This window comes from Xenopus laevis, chromosome 9_10L, assembly GCF_017654675.1.
Source record: "Xenopus laevis strain J_2021 chromosome 9_10L, Xenopus_laevis_v10.1, whole genome shotgun sequence".
NCBI classification, from domain to species: Eukaryota; Metazoa; Chordata; class Amphibia; order Anura; family Pipidae; genus Xenopus; species Xenopus laevis.
This window is the reverse complement of record NC_054387.1, coordinates 76,235,574-76,254,411: the sequence shown is the minus strand read 5'-3', so window position 1 is coordinate 76,254,411 and position 18,838 is coordinate 76,235,574. Positions and strand designations below refer to the sequence as shown.

General features: G+C 36.9%; 1 protein-coding gene across 4 annotated transcripts in view; it reads right to left on the bottom strand.

The window, feature by feature from the left end:
* Positions 1 to 1,796: 1,796 nt before the first annotated feature.
* Positions 1,797 to 18,838, bottom strand: part of metap1d.L (methionyl aminopeptidase type 1D (mitochondrial) L homeolog) — a 97,801-nt gene continuing 80,759 nt past the window's right edge. For 3 of the 4 annotated variants that reach the window (XM_018235902.2, XM_018235903.2, XM_018235905.2), the window contains 3 exons: positions 10,025 to 10,072; positions 3,170 to 3,248; positions 1,797 to 2,300 (listed from right to left, as the gene is read on the bottom strand). In XM_018235902.2, coding sequence (XP_018091391.1) covers positions 2,222 to 2,300; positions 3,170 to 3,248; positions 10,025 to 10,072 — 206 coding nt within the window. In that variant the 3' untranslated portion in view covers positions 1,797 to 2,221. The remainder of the gene's footprint in view (positions 2,301 to 3,169; positions 3,249 to 10,024; positions 10,073 to 18,838) is intronic. The other variant, XM_018235904.2, reaches the window with a different exon arrangement.

The following is an 18,838-nucleotide window of genomic DNA, read 5'->3' as shown; positions in this document are numbered from 1 at the left end:
AAATCAGAGCACCCCCCCACAGACACACACAGAAATGCAATATGAAACAGAGACGGCAGTACAGTTTTCATAATATATGCAAAGCCCATTATTGTCTCCAGTAAAACTAAAGGATTTATTGTGTATATCAGCAGCCTTTATAATAACGAATAGAACTGTGTACAATAATAATACTAATACTATAACCTCTGTGTAATTGCAAGGCAAGCAGCTTGTTACCACCCCAGTGGGTAAATCATTAAGGATTAATGAAATGATTTTTGGCTGATGTAAGTACTTACAAACTATTGATCGATTAGACAGCAATTAAAGCAATATTGTGGGAGTTCATAGAATAACTTAGAATCCCAAATATATATATATCGCTCAGGTTGCCCTGGTGTTACATTTGCTGTTTAATACAGTAGAATAAATCAGATGCACGAAACTGGGGAAATATACAGTTTGGACATCATGTTAAAATATAAAATGGATGTTACTAAACGAAGGAAACAAGCCATTGTGCAGAGGTTCTTTGGTACACCTACATTAGGCGCAATCGTGCAAGGCTCATGTGCTAATCCAGATGGCATGGGCACACTCCTGTTGTATTCAGAAATACACATCAAATATGCCTATACAATAGCAGGAATAAAAAGCACACGATTTAGGATATGCTCTAAAAGCAAAATAACCTTGAGAAATGATTTAATAAAAATATGAGTTAAAGTGAAGATTCCTGCTGACAAGTAGAATAGGGAGAAAGGTGAGTAAATAAGAGATCTGGCTGGTGCTGGTGGTTATCGTGTTGCAGTGAGTCAGTTACCAGCTCTGATCACCTCTCGCTCAAGCCTCTCCCAGACCCGTACAAGTGGCGCTGCCAACGCTATTTCTGTAGCAAATTAAAGCGCTTCAATGCAGAAGGCTGATTAACTGCTCCTAATGACTCAGCGCTTGCTGCACCCACAATAGCGCTGCTCCTCGCTTCTGTGCTGCTTCTTATTTTCCCATTGTGCGTGTGTTTGTCATTATGTGGTAATCAGGGCTAAACCATATCCAGTGCTTCTCTGCATCCAAAAATAATGTTATTTCTTTTCTCACTTTCCCTAGAAAACAAAATGTACCCAAGCGGTACAATTTCTTTTTTTTATAGTTAAAAAAATACAGTTCCTTTACATTTTTGAACTGCCCTCTATATACTCATGCAGAAATAACTGCTTATTGCACCCAGCATATATAACTACACGTGTGTTATCTAGATGTGTGTATATATATATATATATATATTTTCCTATAGCTACACAAAGGCACTAGGAACACACAGTATATCTCTCTCTGTACATGTATGTATATATGTATACATGTATGTATGTATATATATATATATATATATATATATATATATATATATATATATATATATATATATATATATATATATATGTTTGTATGTATATATATGTATGTATGTATGTATAATAAGTATGTATGTATATATGTATGTATGTATGTATACACTATGCCATTCAGGTTTTTGGACTTTTATGAACAAAACAACTCCATTGTTAATAAACACAAATAGATGAGACGTATCTTTAAAAACACACACACGATTAGACATTCTGCACATTGCTACATGTATAGTATTAATGTGACACATAACTACACACATTGCACACGGTGCATATGTACAATCATACGTAGAAATAAGTGTAGATTGCTGCACAAGGGTTGTACAACCTCGTATTTAATAGGAATAAAAGTAATATATATATATATATATATATATATATATATATATATATATATATATATATATATATATATATATATATATATATATATAAAAGTCATCTTTCTGGGAGTAGAAATGTTTGGTTTAATTATATTTCCCAGAGGCACTTAGAGGTGCAGCCTTGCGCTTCCCAGTGTCACATATATTAATGCTGGGGTTGGAGTGTGCGCCACCAATAATCTTTTCCCTCAAATGCCCAGGGAAGTGCCACCTGCCTCTACTCCGACTGGATGGTTGGTGTATTCATTGAACTGGAAGGCTGTTTTATTTTATCCCAGCAAATAAATATATTTATATATATCAATTTATCCGATTGGGCGAGGCTTGTAGGAATCAGTGAGTGCCCAGCTGTGGGTGCCCTGTTATCACCAAACAGCCAGTGTTTGCGCCAGTGTTTTCGGGCATTTCAGAGGGAGGTTTCAGCCTCTCTTGCTCTGCTCGGTCGGTCTATTCCTCTTGTGGCAGTTTAGTGAGGATTTCCGCTCCCCCTGATGTAATTACAATGGTATGCTCACACTGGGCCGACCTGAAATATATCGATTTGGCAGATATTAGGAGGGGGGTAAGAGGTCAGCAAGCGGCAGCACTACATAAATAAGAAATACAACGCAAGAGCTTGTTGCACTAGGAGGGGGGCATTTTTGTTTGAGGGAGGGGGGTTTGAGATGCAGAATGCACCAGGCATGGGAGGAAGGCTGGAGTTCAATATGGACAGAGGGTGGGAACAAATCAGGAATGGAAGTCTCCACTTGTAGAGATACTACAAAAAAATAAAAAATAAATCTCCCCCACAGCCCCATTAAACGATGAAAGTTGCAGTTGCACAACATCTGATGAACTGCAAAATGGTCATTCGTGGTGTATATATGAATCATGTAAAGCAATTTATATACAAACTAGACATTAAGCCCGTTAAATTAATGGGCGCTAGAACATAGGCCGCCAGAGACTGTCCGTGGGGCACATGCGCAGTAGCGCAATCCCAGGGACACAGGGACTGGACGCAGAGACACTTCAACTTTATCATGTCAAGCAATTTATATACAAACTAGACATTAAGCCCGTTAAATTAACGGCCACTAGAACATAGGCCGCCAGAGACGGTCTGTGGGTCTCATGCGCAGTAGCGGTGGGGCACATGCCGCAGTAGCGCAATCCCACGGACACAGGGACTGGACGCAGAGACACTTCAACTTTATTATATAGGATAGGATTATATAGGATATAGGATAGGATATGTGTCTTTTGAACTTGTGTGTGCCCCCACCTCCCCCAGGAGAAACACCCTCTGACACAGCAGCAAATCAACCCTGCAGCCAAAAGACTTTAGTGTGCAGCAAGTGCCCCCCACGCCAATATAAAAGTGATCGGGAAGTTTGGGTTAATAGGCATTACCTTTTATTGTCTACTGACACTGCTGTCCATTTGTCCTTGAGGATTTTAAAATCAGGGGATCCTTCCATAATAATTGGTTCTGAAATAGAAAGAGTGAGAAATACTGATGCCCCTAGGTCTAATGAAGAAGCTGCTTAGTAAAGGAATATTACCCACAAGCTGATTTGGTTTCATTCCATCTCTATAAGTAACAATGGGCAGATTTATCAAGGGTTGAATTTCGAAGTGAAAAAACGTTGAAATTCGACCATCAAATTGCATATTCAACGTCGAAGTTTTTGTAAATCGAATTTGCCCATATTCGATCGAAGTTTGAGTGAACTATTTTACTTCGACTTCTAAAAATGTAGCCAAATGTTGGCTATAAATTCTAGGAGGTCCCCATAGGCTAACATAGCAATTCACCAGGTTTAAAGTGGCGAAGTGTCGAAGTTGAACTTTTTTGAGACAGTCGAGACGATTTTCGAAGTCGAAAGTTTTAAACTTCGAAAATTCACTTTGACCCTTAGTAAATGTACCCCATTGTCATTAAAAGGAAAGAACATGCAATTATACATCCAAAAACTAAATTCAAGGAGAATAAAAAAAAAAAAAAAAAAAAATAAGAGTGAACCCGGTGCAGCTTCCCCTGCGGAACTAATGGAACTAATTCCTTATTTGTCAACACCTCGCTGCTTGCTGTAACGTTGTCAGGGCCTCTTTGTTGTTAAGGGGTTAATTATGTGTCACAGATGTTGAGAAAACACAAGTATAAGGGGGGCCTTGTTTTTGCTCTGACACAGATAGTTTATTGGAGGAGTGGAAGGTCAAATATCACAAGGTATGGGCTTCAGTTTTCAAGCTGGTGACTTCCCCTTTGGTAAATGTTTTCAGATGTGCCACCAATGCAAAGGAAAGGGGCTGCAGGGAATACCTGCAACATTCAGCTCATTCCTGAGCCAGCAGTGCTGTTACAACTTTTTGTGCCAATATAGTTTTTTCCACACCACACTTCATAAAGTATGTATGTATGTAGATTTCTAAGCCAGCAGATTCCAGGGATGGCAATGGTCTGTATGGCTCACACTGTGCATTGTACTGCTGGGGAAAGATATAGGCTGAACACCATGACCAGCATTCTCCTGTAGTGGCATTTACATACAGCCACAATTTATCAGACTATTGTGTTTTACCCCAAACTCTATGCCTTTGACTCCCTCTAAGCTTTGCATAAGTGGCCAGCAGTCTGTAATTTTGAAGCAGGCATTTTACTGACCCTTAAAAGTGGAGTTAAACCATTAAGATAGCATGTCCTATTTTTAGCAAATTTCTTAATTGGTCTTCATTTTTTACATAGATTGTTCTTTGTCCTTTTGGTTCTTTCCAGTTTTCAAATGAGGGTCACTGACCACAGGAGCGAAAAAACTTTTAAAATGTATCTACAACACATTATTTGGTAATTGTAAGTGGATCAATCCCTGTAAGAAGAGGCTATACTGCTGGTTTTACTGACAATTCAGATATGGCAGCTATTATTTCCAGCAGTATTAACATTTAGGCTTAAATTGGCCTCTGTGAGACCTTTAATAAATTAAAGGTTACATTTTTGTGAAATGAGAGCTTTTTGAAACCCAAATTATTTGTCTAAAATCACGATAGGCCTGAATGTTATTAAAATATACAAATCTAAAATGTGCAGAAAAAAAACACGAATACCTCTAAAAAAGTTTGAATGGTTAAAAAAAGGCCAATAGAATTCCTGACATCTATGGGGCTTCTACTGCTTTTACTTGGAAACGTTTTGTGGTTTTCATACTTGATAAATCAAAATATATTTTTTTTAGAAATACATTTTTAGAGAGAAAAAAATAGGATTTCTTTTTTTAAAAAAAAAGCAACTCAGAATTTTAGTAAAGAGGCCCCACAATATTTTCTCCACTGGAATTCTGCCTGATACCACTGGTATATATGGATTTAAGCAAGTGAAAATCCACCTATGCAAGCAGTGTAGGGCAGATTTAAAGTCAGTGACAGGTGACATGGTCTGTTTTAGTGTCTGACATAAACACCACAGATTTATCAAGGGTCGAAGTGAATTCGAGGGAATTTCCGAAGTAAAAAAATTCGAAATTCGAAGTAATTTTTTGGATACTTCGACCATCGAATAGGATACTACGTCTTCGACTTATATTTGAAGTAAAATCGTTTGACCATTCAATAATCTAAGTACTGTCTCTTTAAAAAAACTTCAACTTCAATACTTCGCCAAATTAAACCTGTCAAAGTGCCTTCTATCTAGAGCATTTTTCTACGTTTTTGGAAGTCAAAGTAAATCCTTCGATTCGATTTTACTTCGACCGCAGGATACCCAAATTTGATGAAAAAAAAACTGTCGAAGTCGAAGTATTTCAATTTGATGGTCGAATTTCGAAGTATTTTTAACTTCGAAATTCGACCCTTGATAAATCTGCCCCCACGTGTGCGACAAGCCATAAAGCCTATGTTGGAAAAATGGTCAAAAAATATATTTCTCAATTATAATTATTAATAAAATTTCCACAGAAATGTTTCATTCCAATCCCACTTTCTTAATGTTTTCTCCTTTGCCCTATTTATAAAGAACCTCTCTAATCCAAAAAACAATACACAAGAGCAATAAATATCCTGTAAAATACATCCTTCTAAATATAAATTGTGCTAGATCATTCTCTGAAATATGTGTAGTATTACATTGGGGGAATGTAATATTGTTCGCTAATGCAATAATTGTTCACAATGTGAATAAATGTTCTGAAAGTAAACAATTTTGCCTTTGCAAAGAAATGTTTACGCCACCTTCAAGTAGATGTTAAAGGTTTGCAATGTGCAATTAAGATTCACAATACAATAAAAGTCTAATGAAGAATATTGAGAATTTTTATTCTCAAATTTATTCTCTTTGCAAATTTTATTACAATTTCCCCTATGTTCCCTTTTGTCATAAACTATGGATATTAGATACTTTGGAATACCATGTCCTTTATACAAGTTCACAGCTTTGGGACTTGTGCCATTATACAGCGCTACAATCACAGGGGGTACGGTCAGGGCCCTGTAGCAGAGGTGGCCCCAAGAGATGCAAAACTATGATTTATGAGTCAAGAAGAGCCTGGCTCTTGCCAAGAGTGGGCAGGGGTTTGGGTTGATCATAGGTGGGGTTTTGACATAATGGGGCTTTACAGGGCGTGGTCAAGTGTGAGCAATTAATTTGTTTTTAATTGTTCTCCATTTTACTTGTTGGCATGGCCCTCTGCCCCTTGTAACCAATTGTCTAATAACTGGGACCCTCTGAGCAATGTTCCCTTTAAGGTGTGTACCTGTACATGCGCATGCAACTTTTGAGGCTAGAGCACATAACAAATTGTGGTGCATATAAAGAATTTTGTGTGTAAACAATTGTAATTATGACCTGAGCACACAGTTTTCAAAAAAAGAGCACAAACGTTTAATATGTCTCACAAAATAATTTTATTTTGCATACATAGCCAAGAAGGAATTAACAGGAACATTTGCCACTTATGGAACGGTATTTCTAAAGCTATGGGGCAGATTTATCAAGGGTCAAATTTCGAAGTGTAAAATACTTTGAAATTCGACCATCAAATTGAATCCTACAAAATTCGAAGTCAAATTCATAGGATTTTTAGCATCATGCGATCGTATTCCGATTGTACTACGATCATACGATTGTACAATTTTCCTTTGAATGCCAAAAACATAGAAAATTGCTCTGGAAGGTCACCATAGGCTAACATAGTACTTCGGCAGGTTTAAGTTGGCGAAGTATTGAAGTCGAAGTTTTTTTTCAATTATCGAATGGTCAAATAGTCGAACGATTTTTACTTCGATTCGAAGTAAATTCGAAGTAGTAGTATCCTATTCGATGGTCAAAGTATTCAAAAAATTCGAAGCTTTTTGTACTTCGAAAATTCACTCAAACCTTACTAAATCTGCCCCTTCTATATCTCATAATGGAATCATCTGCACACCAACAGATTCTTTAGTTATGTCCTTTTGAAGCACCTGCTATGTAAAGATTACTTTTTATCCTAATAAATCTGCTGGATAGGCAAAGTAAGTGTTTGCTGGTGTATATGAAGAGGATGTTTGACTTATGTACTGGTCAATGGTAAATTAAGGTAAGTAACTCAGTGAGTAGATTTGCACAACCATGCATTGATGCACTGTTGCATCTAACAGGGTAGTCATTGCAGATGTTACTGCAAGTTACTGAATGCAGGATCTCAAGCTCATCTTAACCTTGCAACTACAGCATTGTTAAATTGATACTAACAAACTACTTTTTAAAATATGAAAGTATATTAAAAGTTACTTATAGGTCATGTTGATATGGCAGCCCCCTCATAAAGGAACATGGGGCATCAGACAGGTAATGTAAAAGCACTGTTCAAATACTTTATGGCAAAGTTATAAGTAGCTTTCAAAGGCAATATTATGATGTAAAGAGTTTAATTTCTGGTGTCAGTATCTCTTTAAGGAAGGAACAAGCCCAAGCAGCAATTTACTGCAAAGTGCATTTAATCACACAAGAAGTTTCGGGTGTTGAACCCCTTATCAAGTTCATGACTTCAACAGATCTTGGATGGTGTATTTCTAACCCGAAAAATGTTTTACTCAAAAACTCTAATTTGTGCAAAACACAACTCAAACCTTAATACATCTGCCCCTTAATGTTATAGAATGGCCAGTTCTAAGCAACTTTTCAGTTGGTCTTCATTATTTTTTTTTTTTAAAAAAAAAATTAAAGTTACATTTTTCACCTTCTTATGTCTTGCTAAAGCGGGGGGGGGGGTCTGCGACTCTGTAAATTATTCTACATTGATACATTAGTTGATACATTTCTTATCTTTGCCTCTTCTGAGCAGAATCCCTGAGTTTCATTAAAGGGGTGGTTCACCTTTAACATTTAGGGGCACATTTACTAAGGGTTGAATATCGAGGGTTAATTAACCCTCGATATTCGACCAACAAAGTAAAATCCTTCGACTTCGAACATCGAAGTCGAAGGATTTACCGCAAATACTTTGATCGATCGATTGAAGGAAAAATCGTTCGATTCGAAGGATTTTAGTCCATCGATCGAACGATTTTCCTTCGATCAGAAATAGTTTAGAAAACTTATGGGGAAGGTCCCCATAGACTAACATTGTAGCTCGGTAGGTTTAAAGTGGCGAAGTATATAGTCAAAGTTTTTTTTAAAGAGACAGTACTTCGAGTATCGAATGGTCGAACAATTTTTAGTTCGAATCGTTCGAAACAAAGTCGAAGTAGCCTATTCGATGGGCGAAGTACCCCAAAAAAAACTTCGAAATTCGAAGTTTTTTATATTCGAATCCTTCACTCAAGCTTAGTAAATGTGCCCCCTAGTATATTATAGAATGATTTTTTAACTGACCTTCATTTTTTATTCTTTAAAGTTTTTTAATTATTTGCCTTTTTCTTCTGACTCTTTCCAGCTTTCAAATGGGGGGGGGGGGGCACCGATCCCTTCGCTACACTTTCCAGTGGCAGTAATAGGAAGCTTCCTGCAGCCACCCAGATCATAGGCCTTAAAGAGATACTGACACCAGAAATTAAACTCTTTTTTACATCTATCATAATATTGGCTTTGAAAGCTACTTATAGTTTTGCCATAAAGTATTTGCAGAATGCTTTTACATTATCTGTCTGATGCCCCATGTTCCTCTATGAGGGGGCTGCCATATTTGTGCAGCAGGAGTCCGTTAGCATTAGAAACTTTAACTAACAGGCTGAGATGGGACAGTCAGGTTGGCAAAACAGTCAGGTTTAAAAACTTTAACTAAAAATTACTTTTAGGGGCAGATTTATCAAGGGTCGAATTTCGAAATGATAAATACTTCGAAATTCGACCATCTAATGTCTTTACTTTGACTTTGAAGTCGAAGTTTTTTTCACCGAATTTGACCCCTTGCGGTCGAAGTAAAATCGTTCGATTGAACGATTAAATCCCAAAACTCTAGAAGTATGCTCTAAAAGGCCCCCATAGGCTAACACAGCACTTTGGCAGGTTTAATTTGGCGAAGTATTGAAATCGAGAGACAGTCCTTCAACAGTACTTCGAATTCAAAGTTGAATTTGTAGTATCCTATTCGATGGTCGAAGTATCCAAAAAATTACTTCGCATTTCGAATTTTTTTACTTCAAAAATTCCCTCGAATTCACTTCAACCTTTGATAAATCTGCCCCTTAATGTACATTCATATTTTAAAAAGTAGTTTTTTAGTGTCAGTGGCTGACATGGCAGAATACTCACCCTTAACAACCAATCAGATATTTGCTTTGATGATACTGAACTTAACAAATAAAAACTAACTGTGATTTTGAATACTGTGTCAAAAGTTGCATTGGAAAATTGAAAAAACAGTATTGGCTGTAAGAATCTGCAACTGGTTGGTACTCATAGCACATTCCTTTTACTGAATTACTGGTTTAATTGTGTGCAAATTGCAAGCGGCAGTTAAATATAAAGGAACATATAGTGAATAAAGTACCCCCTCTTGTAAAATATAAGGATATTATAAGTTACCGAGGAGTTTCATGACCATATAAAAACACGAGGCCGAAGGCCGAGTGTTTTTATACAGGTCATGAAACTCCGAGGTAACTTCTAATATCCTCATATTTTGCAACTGGGGGTACTTTATTTATTATAATACACAAATTTCAGTGAGTCATGTGACAGAAATGACATCAGAACTCACCGTTTATAACTGATGACGCCAGAACTCACCGTTTATAAGGATATAATTTACAAGATATTCATGGCTTTTGTGTATTATAAGGAAATATACTGACCTATGGTGAAAGCCATTCCTTCTTCCATAGGCATGTCGTTGTTATTAGCTAGATCACAAAATAAAAAAATAATAATAAAGGAATGGTTAATACACATTTGAACATATTTTGTGACATTTTTATGAATTATTTAGTTCTTTCTCTTTGGTGCACGAGACTATGCTCTGTGAAATAAATATTTATAATGACAGTGTTTGTTGGGAATAATGGGGATTACTCAAGTCATGCTGATCCCAACTAAAGCTCTTTATTGATTTGCTGCATTAATAATCTAGAGGTTCGATGGTGCCTTTTATGTGTTCAGTTTTCCATACATATTTTCAGCAGATGTACTGATTAAAATATACCCCAGGCCTGTATATATTTCCTTAATTTTCCTAGCGGGAACTCACAACAGAAGTTTAATAGTTAATAGTATAGGCAACCAACTATCTGTGTTTAAATGAGTGGGAGCTGCTATACAGCTGGAATAAAAAAATGTCACTGTTTCTCTTGTGTATTGTGTTTTTTTAAGCTTAACAAAAAGTATACCAGATACACGTATGAACATATGAGCAATGTATGATGGTGAAGCTCAGATTCCAACGTCACCTGAGGGCTTTCAGTTGGGCAAGCTAAATATTTCATCCTGGGGTGTAGAAACATAGGTGCAAGAACATTCATAATGGTTGGACGAAAAAGTGAACTAAAGTGAATGTCCTAAAAAGCTCAAGTCGGTGTTCCACTTTATCCCGAAGGTGTTCAATTGGGTAAGGTCCGGGATCTCTGTAGGTAATTTCAATTTCAGCAAGCCAATTCTCTACAGACCTTGCTACATGGGACCATTAACAGGAAAAAGCCTTTCCCAAGCTGGTGGCTCCAAGTAGCAGGTACAGAATTGTCAAGACATTTTATGCTATGGCTTTGTAGGTTTGTAAATTAATGGAACCATGGGGCCCTATCCCAAACTGTGGAAGAGCCCCAGACAGGCTCCACCAATTGTTACAGTCAGCAGTATGCCTTCAGGAAGGTAGTATTCTAGAATCTGTCACATCCAGACTTTTGTGTCAGAAGGTGAAATGCCATTTATCACTCCAGAGTCCTCTAAACAACTCTTGCCAACCATTGTCATTTAACATGGCAATGTTAGATTAGTTTGCCTCTCATTGCCCAAAAATACCCCATGGTCCCTATGAGTACTTCTTTTACTGATGTTACTGCAGGAAATATTCTGGATCTCAGCAATGAATGTTACAACTGAATATAGTTCACAACTTTGTTGTGGTGTCTGGACACTTTTGGTCATATAGGACACCTGCTACATTGTCATAGGTTAATAGACCTGGGCACCTCGTATTACATTGAAGTGTTTATCCATTTCACAAAACAGTAATTCCAGAATAGACATACCAGTAGTGCATCATGAATTCACATACTGTATAACGGTATTCTTTCTTGGGCTTTTCCACATTTTTAAAGAGTATATACACAATAGTAATTGCTAAGATTATCTGCAGCCTTCTGTACTGCCCACACAAATGCTCCTTTTAGTTAACTGTAAGCCCTTTGTCTCATTTATAATAAGGATACATTCTGTACCCAACAAAGCCTATACAGCTTGCAGAAAGCTCCTTGAAATCAAATGGAGAAAAGTCAATATTATTGACACTAGAGTGCTTAACGTGTGTGATTGCATCTGTGTGTCATACTGCTACTGCAATGGAACAGGTACAGTTACATATTCACCATTACAGCGAGGATGCCTTACTGTTCTTTTTTATTCTATTGTCTAATGCTTACACACCAGGGTTATACAAACTGCAGGGTGTCCGATATTGCTGAAATACAACCCTGAGCTCCTACAACAGCTCTCAGAATGGCCACCGGTTGGATATCCATGATTTATATACTGAAATTAACAATTGTTACACAATATATGTTGCCATTTTTGTTTTGTTTTTTCAAAGTGTTCCTCTAAAGAAAAATGGCCCATTGCAAATGCCCTCACTGCCCTTCTCAGTTACCAACAGCCTTTTTTTCAGTAGGAAATATTTCAAAAGGCATTAAGCCCTTCATAAATTGAAGATGAGGTTTCAGTTAGATCCCTGCTTACCAGACTACACATCAGACATACTCCTGTTGTTTTTGAAATATTGTAAATAAACACCAGAAGGGTGGACATGGGGCTGAAATATAATGTTGAACAAACAGGCTTGAACCACAAACCTTTTCTGCAAAGTAGCATTATTGTGCCATCATACACAACATATTTTTGGGGTCAAACACTTTATCAAGGGGTTGATAATCACCAATGAAGGGGTTGACCCCCCCCCGAAGCATGTTTTGTATGATTGCCCAATAAAGCCACTGTTTGTTCAAGGTTAAAAATTATTTATTGTTCCAAATGCTGAGACAATAACATTCTTTAAACACTAACAGACTACAAGACGGGAACCCAAAGAAATGTACTTTAAGGGTGTTATTTATCAAAGGTCAAATTTTAGAGTTATGTAAGATTTTTTTAGACCTTGAATGAACTCACAACACGAATGGTTTCTAATTTAAGAAAAAACTTGAACGTAAAAAAATAGAATCACTGAAGTCGGAGTTAATAGGCCAAAAATTTGAATTGAAATACTCTAACATCATGAAGGCTATGAACATCTTCAAATGGTTCATAGGACCTCTGCCATTGACTTCTATGTGACTTCAACTGGTTTTAGATGGTGTATTTTTGGATTTGAGCTATTTTCAGGGTCAGGTTATAATAAATCTTGAAACATTTAAGTTTTAATAATAATAAAAAAAAACAACAACTTTTTTTAAACCCGAAAAATCAAAAATACTGGACATAGTACTGCTAAATGTTCAAGGAAAAAAAAGAACATTCTTTAAAGGGATGGTTCACCTTTAAAATAAAATTACCATGTTAAAGAAAGGCTAATTATAAGCAATTTTTCAATTGGTCTTCATTATTTTTTTTTATGGTTTTTAAACTATTTACTGACTCTTTACAGTTTTTAAATGGGGGTCACTGACCCCACCTAAAAAGGAAATGCTCTGTAAGGCTACAAATGTATTGTAATTTCTACTTTTTATTACTCATCTTTCTATTCAGGCCTCTCATATTTATATTCCAGTCTCTTATCCAAATCAATAAATGGTTGCTAGGGTAACTTGGACCCTAGCAACCGGATTGCAGAGCTTGTATACTGGTGAGCTGCTGAATAAAAAGCTAAATAATTAAAAAACCACAAATAATAAAAAATGGAAACCAATTACAAATTGTCTCAGAATATCACTCTCTACATCATAATAACAGTTAACACAAAGGAGAACAACTCCTTTAAAGATGAACCCCCAAATATGTTGGCGGTGAAATAAACTCATCAATAAAGCTCTAGTTTTTGGTGCCAAGCCCTAAACCTTAAGCTACGGGGAGCTGAATACCATCAATTGCAAAATCTTGGTCCACACTCCAAGAGATCCAACAATCATGTCATAAATATTAAAATGCAAAGATTTTTTTTGATCTACTACATACAAAGTCGGTCACTGGTCCTGAAGGACTGAGAAGTTTGTTTATCAATCAGTTTAGAGATCCATCCTTGATCATCATTTCGCACCATTGGGAGCTTCATTAGATGAGGTCGGCTACAGCTCCCCGCATTCTGTAAGCCTTTAAATATATATTGGGATCTATGCAGAGAACTGTAGCCCTGCATATTTTGTGTATTGTATGGTTATTTAAAAGTGTTATTTAAATCCCTTGTAATTGTACTGTATATATAGACAGTCTTTTTATTTTAGGCAGCTAAACCTCTTTAATCCTTATTTATTTTCTGCCTACAGTAATAAAGATAAGGTTTATGCCTTGAACACTAAGCATAGAACGCAGTACACAATTTGGGTGTGTGTGTTCCTCTCTGTGTCACTCCAATAACAAAATCCTTCACTTCAGCTCCTCTATCTGCACATACTACATGCCTTATTCGTGGCAAATACTACTATTTGCTGTGGTCATGCAGTCAACTTAGGTGCCAGGGTTCAGTAACTACAGCCATGGAATCACATCTCAAATAAGGTTAGCTAGTAGCTCTAATCTAAAAATCAAAAATGGGCAGTAGGAGCCTATGGCAAAATGTTTTAGAGCTAAGAAAAAGCTAAGTAGTACAGCAAGGTATGTTGCAAAACAGGCATTTTCCAAGTTTAACTTTTCTAGACTATCACTTAGGTATAATGGACTTCAGTTATGAAATGATGGAAAGTGTAACTGATACGCACATAAGACTTTTTTTGGAAAGATCAATTTAACATGCATGTCATCACCATTTCATCTGCATGACCCAATCTTTAATTACAGGATGTCATCTGTGATGTAATGAAGAGGAAGAAGAGATACGTTTTGTCATGGAAAGTTTAGCCTGGTGCACTACTCACGCAGAAAACGGTAGAGATATAGTGTCAGTCAAATAAATAAAATACTGATGAGTATGTTTCTTTTTCTTCTTTCTTTTTAAGATGTGTCCTTGTGGTATACAAAAGTGCTAGCTGATATCAAGTAAAATGGCATGAAAAGGGCATATATGAACATTTATCATGTTAAATCTATTAATTTGCTATTTTTTTCAAAAAAAAATATCCATTAGAGGCGTCTACAAACCAATTATAATATCCATAATTTTCAGTATAGTGCCCCAGTACTGGCATGTAGTTTGTTCTATGCAGGGCTGCCATCAGGAATCATGGGGTCCTATACTACTAGGATCGGAGAACCTTTTCCCCTAGAGGCCCCAATTATTCACAAAACCCCCTGCAAAGAAAAAGACTAGGGTCCCAATGAAAAACACACATGACCATACCACTTATCCACCACAATCATGTCCATGCCTAATTATTATTGAACCAGATTGGGTTTCAACTGCACATACTCCTAATAATCAATCAGTACAAGGGAGCTATGGACAGGAAGTGAAGCGGCCAGACATTTGCAGCCACCAATCCTGTTGTGCTTTTTTTTTTATTAGTTATAGAGGGAGTGGGGCAGTTAGGAAGGGGGTCCTTTTCAGGGGACCAATGATGTATACAACACATTCCTTCCCCTTTAAGGCTCAATATGCATGATCTATATTTTAAGTGGCAAGAATTACCAAAAACTGCCTTTGCCAGCTCGACCCGTAGCTTGGGTCAACCAATTGCCCCAGAGGTGGGTCACAGACGACTGGAATGTTGAATTTGCTGCCACCTGGCTGCTTCCATGGCCTCTCTGCACAGTGCTAATCCCCACAAGTGACAGAGCAGGGCTTATTTATATAACCAGTATATGAGGTATTATCCAAGAAATTGTAGATGCAGTTATCCTAACATGTTTTGGGGTATTTTACATCGAACTGGTTCAGGTACAATATGAATAAAACACTCTCCGCCTATGCCCTTTGACTGTAACACAAAGTATAAGAAAACACCAATACTGGTGGCAAAATACGTGGAAGAGGAGATCAGCACAGAACATTCTTTGCTCCAGAGTCTGCCATAAAAGTTAGGACAAAAGAACACAGCAGTCAGTATCAATATGAGTGAAAAGGTTAAAGACTTCCTGGCTGAAAAGTGAGTCTGAATGGAAGCTGAAGAAAACATCCTTCCCCCCACCCCTTAATAAGCCCAAATACTGAAATACTGGCACCTTGTCACTGATGGAAACTACAGAGACGCAATTAAAAGGTACCCTGCCCTGCACTCCATTTGGCAAAGCTGAATACATTTATTTTTAGCTCACCATTACATTTAGTCCAGGAACTGCTTGATATTTAGTGACAGCTTTAATGTTCTTGTAATTAGGTTTATACTACGGATGCAACAACTATTTGAGGTTTGTTATTACAATCGAACAGGGATTAGCTACAAGTCTTTTGCCCAATTAGGCCACCCTCTGTGGATGGGAAATGAAGTGAGGGAATGGTGCAAATATTAACAAATATAATACCGAGGCTCATCTTGTATTTGCATGTCTTCTCAGTTACATTTCATCATTGACTATTATGATTAAATCAATAAATCAAAAAAGCCATTATGTAATGTGTTATTGTAGCTTAATCAGCCTAAATAATAAATAAGTCCAAAACTCACTTGGCACACACCTGTAAACACTTTATATACAGTATATTAAGTATATAAATAAGCAGAGGAAAAGGTATATCTTGCCTTGTTCATACACTGTAATCAGATTAGGGCACAGGGTAAGTGACAGTTTCACAATCAGTAAGTAAAGCACTACAAGAGGTTAAGCAGAATCACAAGCAACATTAGTCATAGTCCAGTAACAGCTGCAGCCAATCAGACTTTATTGTAATACCACCAGGCCAGTAAACGCTAATTGTTGATTGGCTATTATTTTGTAAAGGTAAGCACTCTTATATCTGTCTTTAGCATAAAATACAAATGGCTGTCTATATTGGCAAGGGCTCATCTGCACGGCACATGTATAAGAGCAACAAAAGTTGTATATGGCTATAAGATTAAGGTCCAGATTTATTAAGGATCGAATTGTGTTTTCTGTGTAAATTTGAGTTTTCAAGGTTATTCTTTTGGTCAAAAATTAATTTTTCAAGTTAAAAAAAAACTCAAATTAAAAAAAAAAAACTAGAAATTTTCGAGATTTATTAAACCCCAAAACCGGAAATAGCTTGAATCCGAACATATACCATCTAAAACCTGTTGAGGTCATGTAGGAGCCAATGGCAGAGATCCCTTGAACCATTTTAAGATGTTAATAGCCTTCATGATGTTTGAGTTTTTTTCAGCGGGTTTTGCAGGAAAAATCAATCAATTTGAGCGGTTGTTAACCCTGAAATAGCTGAATCTAGTTTTTTTCATTCGAGTTTAGAAACCAATTGAGTTGCGAGTTCATTCGAGGTATAAAAAACTTTAAAATGTGACCTTTGATGAATAACCCCCTAAATATTGGGGTAAAAAACAGATGCATTTGAAAGAAAGTTTTAGATACAGAAAATATAGCATGACCAGGGATGTTTCACCTATTAAGCTATGGGTTGGAACCCAAAATTGTGTCCCCATACTACGTAGGGTGTGTCCCCTTGTTCACATAAATACATGGATTTTTAACCTATTAACCTATGGGCTGGAACCCAAAAATGTCTCCCCATGCTGCTTAGGGTGTGTCCACTTGGTCACTTAAATACAAATAAATTATTGTATGGCATCCCCACATCATGTTTTAAAAAAAATCTGTTTCCTCTGTGCAGTAATGAGTAGGGATGGGAGAATTTTTTTGCCTCAAAAATTACGCCTATAGACATTTATTGCGTTGTGCGTCCACAAAAAAAAAAAAAAAAGACGCGCTTCAAAACAATTTTTGGCGAAACGAAACGGGTCGAATTTGCCCATCCCTAGTAATGAGAAAGGGATGGGATCAATACATTATATATTGATTGGGTATATGTAAAAGCACTGTTTTACATTCATATGTATATAGATCCATGTGCAATGTTCATATGCATGTGTAGAAGTGGATAGTAACTAAGCTAACTTATGTATGTTTTACAGGGGGGGGGGGTCCCAGAAGTATTTTGTTTGCTAGGATTGCTGTTCAAATGCTTCTCATAATATTATTAAAGCAATTATTTGCATAAATAACATGTGTGCGCTGTGATGTATTACTTTTAACACTGTTCTGGCAGTATTTTTATGTATTTTTTTGTTGTTGCATTTTCCGACATTATTTTTGGGGTAATACTGTGCTCAGGGTTCCAATCCCATATTCAGCTGACAACTGGAATCCTGTTTAGTCTTTGGCATCAAAATGAAGGAAAGATAATCAATTAAAAAGAAGCACAATCTATGTATATTTTTATAACATTCACATGGGCTAGTTCATGGTAACACTTTTTTAAACAGTACAACAGGAATAATTACTTTTCAGGTACTTTTTTATTTTTGACCATGAACTTAAATAAAAAGACAAAAAACAAAGCAAATTGAGTGGAAACCCCATTACTGCTGCTGTGCTAGGTGAAAAAGCATGGACTGAAAAACGTATTAAAGGTGAAACACCCTTCTAAGGTTGTTAGCCCATGGCCTTATGGTTCAGAGTATTCAGACCTCAGAAGTCACAGATCCTATTTGAAACCCACATCTACATCACTGCAGGATTTTGAAGCCTTAAAGGTGGTCAACCCATAAATAAAATTGGGCCTAATAAAAGAAAGTGTAATTGTCTCTCTAGGTTTCCTGCTATCAGTTCTGGACTAGGCACTGTGATTTCAAGTACACATTGTCCCACAAAGCCATACACAGGCCCACTAAATGATGTCTATGGCATTTAACAGTAGTGCCTCTGGCATATTTCAGAGTGTACAGGTTGCAGGTTTTGGCCTTTTTTCTATTTCCTGCCTGGCTGTGGCTGTTGAAATGCAGTTGTAGAAGCTAGCCGATACACACACCTGTCTGCCTTGGCTGGAGAAAAGCTGACCATTACTACATATTTTAAAAAGTCTGTAACTGGTCCTTATATTTGTCTCTTTTACAGTAAGCAATAGATATTTATCCCAGTGGCACTTAATGGTTCTTAATAAGATTCCAGTGCTAAGCCTTCATAAACATCAGCAGGACAGAGATAGGCTCAGACTGGAGATGAGTAAAGACCAGATATAGGAAGTACTAATTAAAAGGCCCCAGTCATGCAAGGGCATTAAGGCTGCAGGATGAGAAAGTCATAAAGATATCACAAGTGGCTGGTATGAGATTAGAAGTGTCGACAGAAGAATGTTATGCCTTGAATGAGAGAAGGCAAATGTTATAATTACTGTTGCAGTGAAT